Here is a 15,721-nt window from a genome sequence, read left to right as displayed (position 1 = left end):
ATTACATAAAACATCTGTAATTAACACTTTTTGTAACAAAACATTTTCATAACAAGTTCCCATTAGGAGTGAAAAAATAGATCCGTTCGGACCGTCGAAAACAGGGTTAGGCATATAGTTTGCTATAGTAAAGCAGATTGAAAATCTTCACCTATCGTATCAAAGGACACACTAACCACCAACTTTCTTTTAAATGTTTTTTAAAAAATTACTTTTAAATTATATATATATATATATATATTAAAATATGTTTAATCATATAAATATTTTATATTTTTTAATTAATTAATGTTTCTAATTAAATAAATTAAAATACCTATTACCTTTTAAATATTAAATTATTTTATTATAATTGATAATTAAAATCTAATTTATAAGTGTTAATAATTTAAGTTATAATATTATTGTATATTTACACCATTCAAATAATATAATGCAAAAAAATAATCTTTTAAATTATTTTTTAATTTTTCATTTTAAAAATAAAACGTGCTGACATTGAAAATACCAACCTTTCGGGCCAAATTTTGACAAGTTGGGAGGGCAGCCCGTGGACCAAAGCTTAGTTTGCTGCCCATAACTTCTTAACAAGCTTCCATTGCTAAAACATTAAAAAATTATTCCAACAACTTAGTGCCAAATTTTTTAAATGATATATTTTATCATAAAATCCTTCATAAATTATTATCTCCGAAAAAATTCATAACAAAACACATAATTTGTCACAACTCTACTAGAATTTGTCATCATAAATAAATGTTTTTTTATTTGTGAATGTCACATTTTCCATGTTTGAAAAAAAATACTTGTTAATATGCCACAAGTAAATCATGAATTTAATCCATTTAACTGTGGTAGGTAATCCACAAATCCAATTTAATCCAATAAGTTTTTTTTATTGATTTCTTTTAGTATTTGCATTGAATCAACTCAAATTATTCATATACCTTTAAGTAGCACTACCTTTATACCTGCAAAATGAAGAAACAATTTAGCATTTTTGTCCTATCACATATTTATCAAATATTTATGTAGAAGATTTGGAATGTATGTTGGAGGTGACGTACGTATCCAATTTGTCCAACATAACATACCAATAACATACTTATTGCGGTTTCACTTAATCTATTTAAATAAAAAGCAAAATCTTATCTTGTGTGAAAAGGTCCGTGGATTGCAATTGTATGAAACATATGAGAGCATAAGAATAATGTAGTCTTTAAGGAATGAAGGATAGAAGTTAATGAGATATTTTATATGGTCCAACTAAAATCATGGACTTAGATATTGGTTCCCATATTCAATATTGGACAAGCATTAAGTGATATCACTTATGAGGAGGTTGACTATATTTTGGTACTGACATAGTTATGGTAAAAGATAAAAGAGATAAATGATAATAGTTTTTTAAACTAGAAATGAATGTGGGAGATGTACAATTGTGTTGGCGGAGGGAACAACAGCCTAATAATAGGAATGAAATGGTTTCTTTTTAATGGATGCTGATTTTTCAATTGGGTTTTTTCGAAGTGGTCAAGGTTGTTTAGCATCAACCACCTCTGGACAAAGCCATACTCCTGCTTTTTTTATGCTTACTAGAAGAACTTGACACTACATAATGCTGCTAAGCTGCAATTGAATAGGAACATGTATCCTTTTTTTCAAGTCAATGTGTGAGCAGGTGATATATATGATAAGGATTTTTAGTTTACCTTTGTCTCTTTATATTAAAACAATCTTACAATCCAGAAGGTTGCTAAGTAGGTATGATGACTGAAGCTTATGGGTTATGTCATATGGTTTATGATTATTGAAATTTCTTTGGTTTCATGTGTATTCTTTCTTTATTGATCTTTCGGTGAGATTTGATTAGCTTTGAAAAGTTGGGAAAGATTTTCTACTCATTGTGTAGGGAACAAATGGATGCCTTATGAGAATATTTATGGACAGTTGTAGACTTGTTGAATTTCTGGGAGCCATTAACCTTGAGCGACTCATAGAGGTGCAAATGAGTTCAACATTGAAATCAAACTATACTTGGGATATGATGAAGGGGATGAACTTTGAACGGTTTTTTTTGTTATGGTTGGTTACCACTAAAATTTTGTGCTTGTTGTCATGAGCTTTTTTGGCACTCACATATAAGAATGTAATGTGTTTTACATTTGTGTATTTCAGTGGTGTTTTGTGGAATTGTGCCTTAGTCCTTTTTGTATATAGATTAAAGAATTCCTCAAATATTTTTACTAATTTATTTATTCTTAGTCAATAAAAAATTTATTCATATATACATTATAAGTTTTGAGTCCAATCCAACCCTTTTTACACTTCAACACTTGTTATTAACACTTTTGATGAATTATTGTCTTGTAAGAGTGTCATTTTTCAAAAAATTGAATAATTTTTTAACATGTTCCTTTTATTTGTTATGGAATTTCAGTTAGCTTGTCACATGAAATTTATCAATTTTAACTTCAAAACTTTTTAGACAAGAGGACTTTTCTCACAGATACGTAAAATCTCAATTCTAATTTTGTAAAATATAAAATTACTCATGCGACATAAATACTAAAAAAAATTATTAAATAACAACCTAATTTAGTTACTAAAAATAATTAATTATGTTGACAATATTCTTATATAGATACGATATGATGGGAGCGTTCTTATGTAGATACACAGCACGGAATGGAGGTTAGGAGGTTGCTACAAGATTAGTAAAAGTGATCTGTTACATGGGTATGCAGCACTGACATGGAGGGGGTGTTGCTAATAGTTTTCCATCAAATTCTCCCAATAATTCAATATACTTTGAAGTAAAGTCGTTGAAGAATATCTAAATAAGTTTTAACTATTACATTATTCAAGGTCAATTGTCACATTATCTGATAAAAAAAATAAATTGTTACATTATATTATGATTATTATTAGACTTATTAATAAAATTATTAATATTAATATAATTAATAATATAAAAATTATTAATATTATTAATTTTATTGAATATCACTAATATTATTAAATATTATTAATTTTATTATATTATTAGTACTATTAATATTATTAATTTTATTATTATTATTATTATTCATATTATTAATAATTTTATAATATTAATAATATGTTATATTTATTAGTTATGATTATTATTTTTATTATTATTATTTATGAATATTATTTATGATTTTATAATTAATTATATTATAATAATATTTTTAATATTATGTATATAATTATTAAGAAATAGTTGGTAGGTAATAGAGATTCGTGGGTAAAAGTTCGTAGGTATAAGATCTATGAGTAATAGTTGGTAAGTAATGCTGAATTTATCAACGAATTCATATCTGTAGGTAATATTCGTAGGTAATATTTGTAGATAATGTTGAATTTACCTATGAATTAAAATCCGTTGGTAAAAATTTGTAGATATTTTTTTTAGTGTAAGTATTACAATTGACTGAGTTATATGATGCTCGAAAATCTGTAATCTGCTGCATAATCGGTTGAATTTTGATTCTCTATAATGTTGGAACATATGCAGTTTTACTATTTTGCTTTGGTTTTTACAAAGTTCTATAGTTTTTTTAAGAATATGTTGGATGTATCTTGTATTTGTATATTATAAAGGTTGGGACAATCCTGAAATATCTTCTTTAATTCATTTAATCTTTGCTGATAAAAAAAATATTGATTAAATTATTAGATACTATTTTAAAGACTAAAAATTTATTGATATTTATAGTTATTTACACTATTAATAAAAAAAAATTATAAAATAGTTTTTATTTTGGCATCTAAATTAATTACTTATATTTTAATATTTTAAATTCTAAATTAGTAATCTAAAAGAGTAATAAAGACTAATGTATAATATAAAGTAGTTTAGTAGGTAAAACCTTGGTAACTAATAATTAGATACCAATTTAGTTTTTATATATGACTTGAATATGATTCTACTGTGGTTAGTGATTTTTTTTTTTTTTATCAGCAAGAAAAAAATAATTAATAATTGATAAGTGTCTAATTTCAGTAATATTTCATATTAAAATATAGGCACTTATGATGATTTATTGCTAATTTACATATAAAATAATCCCTAATTTATGAATTTATACCTTTTTACATTTTTTATGATCTTTATTTGAATAAGAGTATTTTATTCCAAAGTTGGTGTTAATTGCAGATTTCTAAGGAAGATTGGAGATTTGGATTAAAGATGAATGATTTAAGCTAAAAAGATAAAGATAGAAGGTCCCAGAACGGAAAAAGATGCAAAGAAAGATTGAGCCTTTTTTATGTTTTATCATTTAGCCCATTAGCGCGACACAATAAACAACCTAACCTTATAAAACTAGGATAAATAGAGGGCTAGAGGCTCAACCTTAGGGTGCCAGATTGAGAGGAAAACACCATAGAGTGAATTGTAACCCAATTGGGAGAATAGAAGGTGCTAGAAGTATGCGTGGCTAATTCTACCATTTGGGGTTGAGAGTAATCTGCTCAAACTCTTATGTATTGAGGTGATATCTTATATATTAATATTCAGTTCTTGGTTGATTATTGGTATTGTTATTTTACTTTTAACTTTCTGTGACAAATTGAGAATCTTAAGTCTAACCAGGAGGTATTTTTAGGGTTCGGACCTAAACAACAATACTTAACATATTTGAGTGCTAGGAATAGACTTGAAATGTTAATTGCTATTAAACGTCTGAGTTTCGTTCTAAGTTGTTCTTTATAATTATGCGAGGGATCGATAGTTAAGGGACATTCTTAAGGATTTTATATGCGAGGAATCGATATAAATGATTTTTATACGGGCATCAATTTCAATCAAAGAACTTAATATTGACATGCTAATCAAAATACTTGAGAGTGAGAAAGATGAAAGTAATCCTTATTTTTTCAATTGAAACAACTAATTCTTTGTCTGTTTTCTTATTGATCAGTGTCACCACAATTAATTCAAAACTCTTTTAATTTTTGTTCTGTTTTTATATTTAGCGATTATTGTACTCGACACGGTTCATTGTGGGATCGATATCCGTCCTTAGGGACAATTATTAACAGAACGCAAGAACACAAACAAAATACTAACAAAGCATAGCTCAGCTAACACAATTGCCTTGGTTAGTGGTGCATTTACTGTTAGGACCAAGGTTCCGTGGATGTTTCGTAATCGGTGAAACACTTATCTTAATTATTGTGGCAAAATTACTCATATTTTTCGTGAATGCGTGTGCGAATAAGCAGACTAACTTAGGATTCAAATTCATTTCATTGATATAATAGGCTTCCATCTAGTTTATTGTTAGAGTTCTTTATGTATATGTATAGTTTATCTATATATCGTTTTTGTTAATATGTAAGTTTTGGTCTAATTCTTATATTTTTATTAATAATAATTTTTTTATTTGACATGATCGTGGATATGAGTCTGCTGAAATTTGAATTTGCAAAATATAACTATCATAAAATTATTATATAGAAAAAAAAAATCAGCCCAGAATTGAGTAAATAAGTTATGATGAATAGGAAAGCACATTTTAGGTCATTCAACTAAAGAACAATGATGCAGCTGAAAGTGGCCACTAGTTAATTATATATATGATGAATTTCATGATCGTCATGACACATGCCCCACCAATTTCATGGTATGAGTAAATTGCACGACATTGACATTAACCAGTTGTACGGAAATGCTACACAAGTGTCTCATTCGACAAAGCCGAGGCCTACTTAATTTGCTGACTTTCTCATCTCAATATATTGTGCCTTCCACGTCACTTTTTTATATTATGGCCATGCACTACTTAAGCCTTATTATTATCACTATCATTCCTTGTTGCTGTAACCGGTAGCTGTCGTTGATCTTCTGGAAAGTTACCCTCTGCCGGAGATGGTGGAGTCATACCTCTACGTTCTTTAGCTTTTCCCCACACTACTAGGTAAAGCCCCAGAACAACAACTACTGCTCCAATTATACTGATATCAAGCAAAGCACACAAATATTGTTAGTAAAGAGAAAACAAAATGAAGATGAGAATTGAACCATGTTGAATTCTAGCATTAGTACCTTCCAAGGTAGAGTTGCTCAGATAGGATGATGCAGGCCAAGCCCGTAACAATGATCATACGCAGAGGATTAAAAGCAGTCACAATAACTGGGCCCATGGATTTTATCACCATGCCTTGTATGTAATACTGAACTCCTGAGGTAACTATTCCCTGTAAAAGGTTGAAAACACTGATTAAGAAAAAGATAAGGTTATAAAAAGGGAGCATGGGTGCAATTCTACCACAACTAGGATGGTGTAGTTGCTTTCATTTTCAGCCCAAACAGTGGTGTTATGTATACTTATTACTGTACTATACATCAAATCCAAAAGCACTGACCGCGTAAGCAGGAGCAAAGAGTCGTGTGTCCCAACCAAGGGACCAAGCATGAGGGTGGTGGCGTTCTGCGAAGATTGCAACAACAGAACTTTGAAGTGCCCCTACAAAGCAAACCCAAGTGGCCAACGACATCTCTGCTGGGTATTTTCTCAATGTTATGGCCTACATATCGCCAAACCACAAATCATTAATTTCTGCTAGGAAATTCATAGATATTTGATCTTATTATATGTGAAACTTAATTAGTAGGAAGGTGCATTTAACAATATATATATATATATATACCTGTAATATGTAAAATGCAGAAAAGCCTGCACAACCAATGAGGAGGAACACTGTGCCTATGACCCAATGGTTGCCAGTAGGATTGGCCACGTTCTGAGGTTGGGTAGCATGGCTGGTCGAAGATCTCATGAAACTAAGGACAGGGCCTTTGTACAATGCCATAAGCAAGGTTCCTCCAAATGTTACTACGGTGCCAATCACTTTGGCTTGACATGCTTTCTCCTTAATTTTCATGCGCTCCATTCTGCTCATTTTAAAAAATAAATAAATGTTTATATCTATCATTCCCTGTCCAACCCATAAAACAAAAAAGAAGATTTGTGCTTTTGTCGTTATTACGTGTCTATACGTGTACGCACTAGTGATTTTGTTTTGAATGCTATATTGAATCAAGAGGGAAAGGTGCATTAGGCATATCTATATCGTGGCTGAAAACCACGCACAAGAATTTACTGTGGCTGAAAACCACACACAAAGAATTTATTGTGTGTGAAAACCACACACAAGAATTTAGTGGCTGAAAACCACACACAAGAATTTACTGCACTTTTTCACATACACATGCACAATATACAGAGATATCGTATTTTTCTTTCTAGTGGAATTCATGAGAGGCAGATTGAGATTCAAGAGACTGGAATTTACTATCGCTTACCGTTAAAGTTTATGTTTTTGTTTTCACTCTTTAAGAAGAATGGTACATAAAAAGTATTGGAAAAGGACATCACTCCATTAAAAGGTTACGTCGTATCAAGCTTCAAAGATGATATAAAGTGGTACTTATAAATCAGAGAAGGGCATGTATGGAAATTATACTTTGAAAAAAATGAATACTGATATTATTTATAATAATATATTTTAATTAGATATTTTTAAAATAAATAAATTTAATATCTTAATATTTCGTTTTATAAATCTTTTTTTTTTGTTTCTCGGAGTTTAAAAACAATAAATTAATATATTCCTGTTTTCTTCAAAATAGACTTCCAAATACAATACAAGAACATTAATTAGCGTTGGTGGGACTTTACCTAAACCTTTCTATAGAAGCATTTTGATCCATTACTAACCAATCACCTGAGAACCACTATTATAGAGCCTTTCTTTTTATTTATTAGATAAGGTTGTAGGTAAATACAATTGTTTTGATAATGTTGCATTATGCACCTGTATTTGGCATCTTCTTGAAAGAGAGAAAGACAGAGTTAGAAGAGGAAGGAATGTATATAATAAACTAAATGATGTGACAGGAAGAACAATAAGGGGAAATATGAAATATTATTGGAATATTTATAATAGATAAATAAAAAATTTGCTAAGCATCTTATTTTTAGGGTATATGTGTGTGGAAGGTGGACAAGAATAGAAAGAAAGTTAAATAAAAGTGAGAAAATAAAATAAATGTTGTGAAGGTGAAAATAACCAGGTATTGTTATTACTATTATTTGATTGAATTCTTACCCTAGAATGACTGCCATCACAAAAGTAATAGAGGGAGCAGAGTTCATGACAGCAGATAGGAAAGAAGCAGACGTGAATTTCATGCCCAATAGAGCGAAGCACTGATCCAGTATTATTCTGCAAGTAGCATCGTATAATTTAATTAACTAAGTCTACTGATAAACAATAATAACAAATGAAAGTGTAAGAGAATCATACTCGAAGAAAGCCAGTGCCATAATCTCTGAAAATACCCGGAAAGTCATCTTCGGTCTAACTTTCCTGCAAAATATTTGTTTTAGAAGAACTGATACATGCTTAGTATTACTTTAATTCCTACTTAAGATCAGAAAACATTAGACGTCGTAAAAAGTATATTTGGAATTATGTATATGCATGCATGGATGAATTATGGGAGGTATAAGTGGAAGATACCTTTCAAGAACAAAGGCGAAGGGAGCGAGCGTGACGGAGGCGATGGCATTACGGTAGACGATGAAGACGTAATGGCTCATACCCTTCTTTATAGCATCCATGGCAAATATGAACATACCAGCAGACCCAAATTGAACAGCCAATAACAGCAGATAGGGCCTTGCATTTCTCAACCCCTCACCCATCTTTTTTCTTCTTAATTACTCTCTCTTTCTAGTTCTTGATCCTCAGCTACGTGTGTGGGATCAAGTGAAATTGGTTCTGAATTTTGTTTATCTGCAAGTCACTGCGAAACAAATGCTGCCTATCGTAATATTTATACTCAATCGCTGAATATATTTAATAATATTTATAATCCAAAAAGCAGCTTTATAATTCCACTTTACACGTTCCCCGGCTGCAGTGAGATAATTAGGAGGCGGGGGATCGTGCATGATGTGATTAATGTGTGTCAACATAAATATATATATATATATATATATATATATTACATGATTTTTTATTTATATAAATGTTTCATTTTATTTAAGTTAATAGTCTTAACTTTAAATGGTGAACCATATTTTTATGTACAGTTTTGTGTCTGCATTTTTTTCAGTGGCAAAACTAATTGTTTACTTTTTTTTTATCTTTACACTGCATATACTTTACATGTGAAAGCGAATTTGCGTCGTGTGCAAAACGTAATTTGTTGGGAAGAAAAGAAGGGTAATTTCATTCTTTTAATCATTTTCTGCTATAGCTTTTCTGTACTTATCTTTTTTATCTCTTTCAGTCGAGTCATCCATCTTGTTTCATATTTTCTCTCTTTTCTTCCCATATTTTCAAACATTGTGCACACCTGGTGTTCCTTAAAAAGTAATTCATCAATTGGTTTGTTTCTTTCTATTCGATCAATTTTTTTTATCAATAAATAGCATATAAATTATATACTTTTGGTTTAAATAGGCTGTCCTCTTCGTATTACAAAAATTGTGCAGAATTTTAGTTTTCATATTACAATTAACACTGGCGGTGGCACATTTGTTTTTAGTAAATGATATATGCACAGAAGGAGTTTTTCTTGTTCTTTTTTATCTGCTATAATAAATAAATTAAATTAAAATGGAACACAGGTTGCTTCAACCCAATTATAATGTACACATTTCTATCCTAACAAAAGAAATAGCACTGTCTATACTCCCAGCAGACAAAAGGCTGAACAATGGTACAATCCGTGGCTGCATATTGTATAATCTTCTCTTAGCTGTGAAATTATGCTAACTAGAATGTGGGAAACATAAAGCTTTTTGGTTGTATGGTTATGCAGGGAAGGAGCCAACTTCACACTAAACTTTTTCTTCTGTGTTACATATAGCTTTTTATATGGATTGGGTCAACTTAATTATTGTCCTTATTCAATATATTCCTTTTTCTGATAAAAAAATGTATATATTTGGTTTAGATTTTTGAGAGAAAATTAATTAGGAGTTTTATTTATTTATAAATAGCTATTTCCATTTAGGATAAGTTTATCTTAACATTGGATTTTGTCAAAATGGGTGCCATAAATTTGGAAAACTAATTTTACATTATTTTATTTTGCAGTAAAGGAGACGACAGAGTAAAAGAATATGACTTATAAGCTAATCCAATATTTCACCACCCACAATGGATATGTATGTTTGAATATGCCATTATTTGTTTGCGTAACCATGTATGAATGTGATTCAAAACCACTTCTTATTTAATGAGAAACTTAAATTTTTTATAATATATAATAAAATTTTAACTAATGATAAGGAATATATTAAGAGGCGTGTTCAAAAGTATATTATGTGAACTTTCCTCAAGCAACAAAATCTTATTTCTTCATTTGGCATCTTAAAATTATATTAGAAATTGAGTATCACATTGTCTAGTTTCATCAAAACATAAACTTAAATGGATTAAAGTGAATTAGAGGTGTAGTTGTGAAAGCAATATATATCATATATGCACTATAACAATACTTTCTCTCACATGTATTATGATGATTAGTAGGTGGAGGGCAAAATTACGCAAAAATCACAATACTGTAATGGTTTAAGGAAATGGATCGTGAACTACTTTCATGATGAAGATCACCCGTGTCAGTCATTTTGTGGAAGAGAAAGTGACGTTTGATTGTGGCATACGGTTAAGTACACTTGGGCCAAGTACAGCCTAACAGAAAAAAATGATGTTAAGTACAGGATCGAGATTGTCTGATATTTTAGCCATTCTCTGCATCTATATCTGAATCATGGAGAAGGAGAATTCAAGAATTGGAATGATATGAGATTGGTAGAATATTAGGAAAAAAAGAGTAAAGGAGATTAGAGAAAGGGCAATTAATTAATTGAGTAATTAGTTGAAAAAGATAGTGTTTGGTATGGAAGTAAGGGGCAAAAAGAAAAGGAGGAAACTAGAGGTATATTGAGGAGGTAATAGTGCAGTGCAACATTAAGAAGAGACCAAATGCGAGTCGTAAGCAGTATCACAGCGGAGAGTGCACAAACATAGTTTGTGGAAAAATTGATAGTTGCCACTTCACTAAGTGGAAAACTTGGTGGCCACTTCGTAGAATTAGGTTGCGCACCATGTCACCATGCATACACATACGTACGGTGAGCCACCCGTAGAACCCAAGTTTGAATTTGCACCAAACACTATAAACCTAATCATTCCTAAACCATTCCCCCAGTTTCAATCACATAAATAAATCAAATATTTTTTTTTGGATGATGTAATCACCTAGACTGCTCCGATATACGACCATGTTATTTATATACAATATTTTTATCTCATCATCGATTAATATGATATATATTTTTTCATTTCTCTTTTTATTGCTAAAAAAAGTTGAGTTTCTCTGGGCTTCTTTTTGTTTGTTTCGGAGGATAAAATACTCTTTGTTTTGCGTCCTCTTTTTGGGTTTTTCTTCAACCATTATATTATATGATATCCGTGTGATTCAAGTGATAATTCTTTCTTCAACATTGTCATAGAGTACGTAACGTAAGGATATTTTCCAAGTCACTTGACTCTTTTCAAATTGTGCTGTTGTAGGTTTTAACCGACTCAACTCTGCAGCTAAAAGAAGATCATATCGAATGTGATACTGGTTCAAACATAACAATGCTATTGGTTCTTAAAATTGACGTTGATAACGAGTGAAATTGAGAATGCATTTTGCTTTCACCCCTAGTAAAACATTCTACATTACGGCACTTTAATAAGAGTGTTATATATAACTTCCTACTCAGATATAGTATTGGTCTTTTACGTAGACATGCACCACTATATATTAAAAATAATCAAACAGCTAATTATCGCGCAATACCGATGGGTTTCATCCATTAATATATAGTTACCACTTTCTAAGCTTGATGAGATTTTTTGTCAAGTTGGGTTTCTTTGGTGCGTTTTCCTTTTTCCCTCCATTCAATTTGATGCCTCTTTTCACCTATCTCATCACTTTCACCGCACAAACTCCAACTTTTCACTGCTGATTTAGCATTAGAAATACAGCCAAGGCTAGCCGCCATAGAATAATCCGCGTATAGGACAGATTTTGAACCACTAGACTACATGTCATGCAAGAAGTTAAGAAAATAAATTATAAGATAATGCAAGATTATTATATATGATTAGGATTTTAATTGTGAGTTTCATATCATATGCTGATAAAAACAGATATCATATGAATAAGAATGATTAAGATGAACAGAAAGAAGATCTAAGACCTTATTATTTTCAAGTTTGAAATATGAGGTGATGTATATAAAATGAAGATGATTTATTGTTATTGAACTTTTTCAACAATTTTTATTCAGAAAAATCTAATGTATATTTAATTATTTTAATTAATATATTTTTTATATATAAAAAAATCTTTTAGATATTCTAACTCTGTTACAACTTATGCATAATCCTCAATATATGTTGCATTCAAGCTATCAACATACTGTTCAGCTATACCACTATATTTATTACTGTTTAGATGGACACTAGATCTAACTGTTTGCCTCAGACTGACCTTAATTAGTCACTAAAATTCAAAAAATCATATCTAAATATGCATTCAATATACTTCTCATTTTGTGACACTAGTTGTTCTTGATATCCAACATTAATTTAGTCCACCATAATAAGTCATCACCATTAATAATTGTTTAGCTTTGGAAAAGATTTTAATTAATATTTAAATTATATGTATTTTTTAATTTATAAAAAAAATAATATTACTTAACTCTGTCTCTATCAAAACTAGTGAAAATTACATCATCGGAGTATCATATAATTAATTTCTCACATTCCCCTCATCCGGAAAAGGAAATACTAGTACTATATTTAGAATATATACAGTTTATTTTAATCAGCTAAGGAAGAATATATACAGTAATGTATACGTGTAGAGCATTACAGATGTTGCAGCAACCTTTTAGTTCTCAAGACTATGTTTGTATGGAGGGTTTGAAAAGGATTTTAAGTTTGATACTATTTTTTACTTTTTATGGGCGCAACAATATCAAAATATATATATATATATATATATATATATATATATATATATTAGGGTGAAATGAGGTTTGATACTAGGCTATAAAATATTTTTATATTGTTAATTAATTATAAATTATTCTAAATAGGACTGTAATGGAAGGTTTCTTTTTTTATATAAGATACTTGGGTATCTGTCGTAGCTAGATAGGATAGCAACATAGATCTGAATACAGTTTGGATACTACAAATTCAGGAGTGATTTATAGACTTATTTGTATAAGGTTGAAGTAATCCTATGTGTTTTCCATTAGTTTATTTTTTTCTGAGAGAAAAAAATTATTCTAAATATTATTTAAAATATTCAACGATATATTATAGTATTTAACAAGACAACATAAAATATTTTTATTATTAATTATTAATGAATTCTAATTACATTGAAAAAGGTTACGGCAATGTTGACTTTTTTATTTGAATTAATGTTTTATTTTTAACTTTTAAAACGAAAGAAGTAAAATATTGTTGTCATGCACGCCAAATTTAAATTATTCATTATTTATGTTTCAAATGTTTTCAAATTTTAAATTTAAAGTTAACCAATTTTATTTCAATTCCGTCTTAAGTGCAAACATATTTTAAATATTTTTTTAAAGAATTAAATTTTAATGTAAAACTACTCTTTTGAAGTATATATAATTACAATTAAAGTTCAAGATCTTTATAACGTTAACTTAAAATCCAAAATATAATAGAAGGGATTTTAAATGATGTCCACGTCTTAATTCTCTGAAGATATTAGTTTCAGAAAATTAAATAAATAGTGTGAGGCATTATTTATGTGCGTGAAGAATTGACGTAAGACATTTTAGATATATAAAAATGGAAATTATTGTTTAATTAAGTAGATATATTAATTTGAAAAAGTGATTATGACAGAAGCGCACTTACTTGTTTCTGCGCAGGGTGGTTGAAGTGCGTGTTATTATTGTTTATTTTGTTTTTCTATTTTTATAATTTGAATAAGCACCTAACATCCTTCTCCTTAATTTTCATGTCCCCGCCCTCCCCTCCCGGAAAAAGAATCAATCTATCAACTTTTCTTATCACTAAGTTCTCATTTAATCATATTTCATATCACAAATTACAAATTTCTCATATATATATATATATATATATATTATCTTTTATATCTAATTTCTATATCATCATATGTTGTTTATACTTATATAAAACTGTCGGAAAGTACCACCTATTTCCCCAACTTTGTTTCTCATTCAAAATTTAGATGGAATTTTACTTTTATAGCCCAAGAATGACTATTCATTTGGATGGATTTTCATAAATATATATTATAAATATTTATTCATTTTTTCTTATATTTATTTTTATCATATTCTTTTTAAATAAAAGTTTTCATGATAAGCATCATTATTTAACTTGACATCTCAGTTATGCTGACACTTTAAGTATGGTGGACTAGACCAAAACTCATATATTAACAAAAATAATACACAAGTAGACCATATTTATTCATAAAGAATTTTAAGAACAGACTAGATGGTAACCTATTATACTAATGAAAAGATCTTCTGTGAATAAATCCTAAATTAGTCAACTTATCAGCACACGCATTTCCTTCCCGAAAAATATGAGTAACCCTAAACCTGATTTTCCCATAGTAATTAAGACAAGTATTCCATCGATTACGAAGCATTTAAGGAACATTAGTTGTAACAGTAAACGCAACACAAACCAAAGCAAAATCACATTCCAGTCAGACATTAGTAAGCCCCATCTTTTGAGCTTCCTCCATAGCATGTATAACCCCACAAAAATCAGCAACAAAAACAGTCTGAACTTCAAGAAACCAGAGAAAGCTCCAATAAACTCTCTAATACTCCCACGGAAAATACCACCACAAGTAGCAAAACCAGGATATCTCCTAGCAGCCCCATTAGTGTTAATTTTAACCTAGCCTGGTGAAAGAAACTCTCATATAACAGGAAGAGGACGAAGAACTTTACCAGTACGAGTATTAATATAAAAAAATTTGATCACATTGAAATCCAACATATCATTCTTCATTGAAACTTTGGACGAATTTTTTATTAGACGAGTTAAATCTTTAATAACCGAAATAATCTTAGAAACCTCAATTTTATCCTGAAAACGAGCATAATTCCCTATACGCCATATCATCCAAATAAAAAAGTTATCACAACAAACTTAATCAATTTAACCAAAGGACTATCATCACTCTTAATAAAAAAGAGAATATCATCTTTATTAAAAAAATGAAAAGTAAAAAAAATCTCTCAAACCCAACTCCAAATACGGAGAAAAGTATATGAACATTCATCTCCAGTTAATTATGGAATGTAATATTAGAATTAGAGTCTCATAAGAATATCATTTTACCCGCGTTTTTAGGGATTCTTGATTAAATGTCACTTTCTTTACCTCAACAGATAATTCTCTTCTCACTTTCTCCAATCCTAAATTAGACCACCATTCTGATATGCTAAATCTAAATGTCTAATATGTCAATTATATTTTGTTTTTTCCTATTAATATCCCCATAAACCTCATTGTTGCATATTTTAAATATTTCTTTAATATTTTCATTTTCTCTTTTAACACATATATTCCTACACCTGAT

The 15,721-nt window shown here is 29.5% G+C and overlaps 1 protein-coding gene across 1 annotated transcript; it reads right to left on the bottom strand.

The window, feature by feature from the left end:
• Positions 1–5,573: 5,573 nt before the first annotated feature.
• On the bottom strand, positions 5,574–8,990 carry LOC137820159 (WAT1-related protein At4g08290). The gene is made up of 7 exons (XM_068624025.2): positions 8,557–8,990; positions 8,341–8,403; positions 8,143–8,259; positions 6,682–6,925; positions 6,397–6,558; positions 6,077–6,228; positions 5,574–5,985 (listed from the first exon to the last, which is right to left on the bottom strand). The coding sequence occupies exons 1-7, from the start codon at positions 8,739–8,741 to the stop codon at positions 5,814–5,816; spliced, it is 1,095 nt and encodes a 364-aa protein (XP_068480126.1). The 5' UTR covers positions 8,742–8,990; the 3' UTR covers positions 5,574–5,813.
• Positions 8,991–15,721: the final 6,731 nt, after the last annotated feature.

Source organism: Phaseolus vulgaris, chromosome 9, assembly GCF_051622355.1.
Source record: "Phaseolus vulgaris cultivar YP4 chromosome 9, ASM5162235v1, whole genome shotgun sequence".
In the NCBI taxonomy this organism is placed as follows: Eukaryota; Viridiplantae; Streptophyta; class Magnoliopsida; order Fabales; family Fabaceae; genus Phaseolus; species Phaseolus vulgaris.
This window is presented reverse-complemented; position numbering and strand designations above follow the sequence as displayed.

What these genes read in the sequence shown, in the direction of transcription:
- LOC137820159 (XM_068624025.2), bottom strand. Translation starts at nt 8,741, where the DNA reads ATGGGTGAGGGGTTGAGAAATGCAAGGCCCTATCTGCTGTTATTGGCT. An exon ending in ATGGCACTGGCTTTCTTCGA is followed by an intron (nt 8,260 to 8,340) that starts GTATGATTCTCT and finishes TGCTACTTGCAG; the next exon opens with AATAATACTGGATCAGTGCT. An exon ending in TCTTTGCTCCTGCTTACGCG is followed by an intron (nt 6,229 to 6,396) that starts GTCAGTGCTTTT and finishes AACCTTTTACAG; the next exon opens with GGAATAGTTACCTCAGGAGT.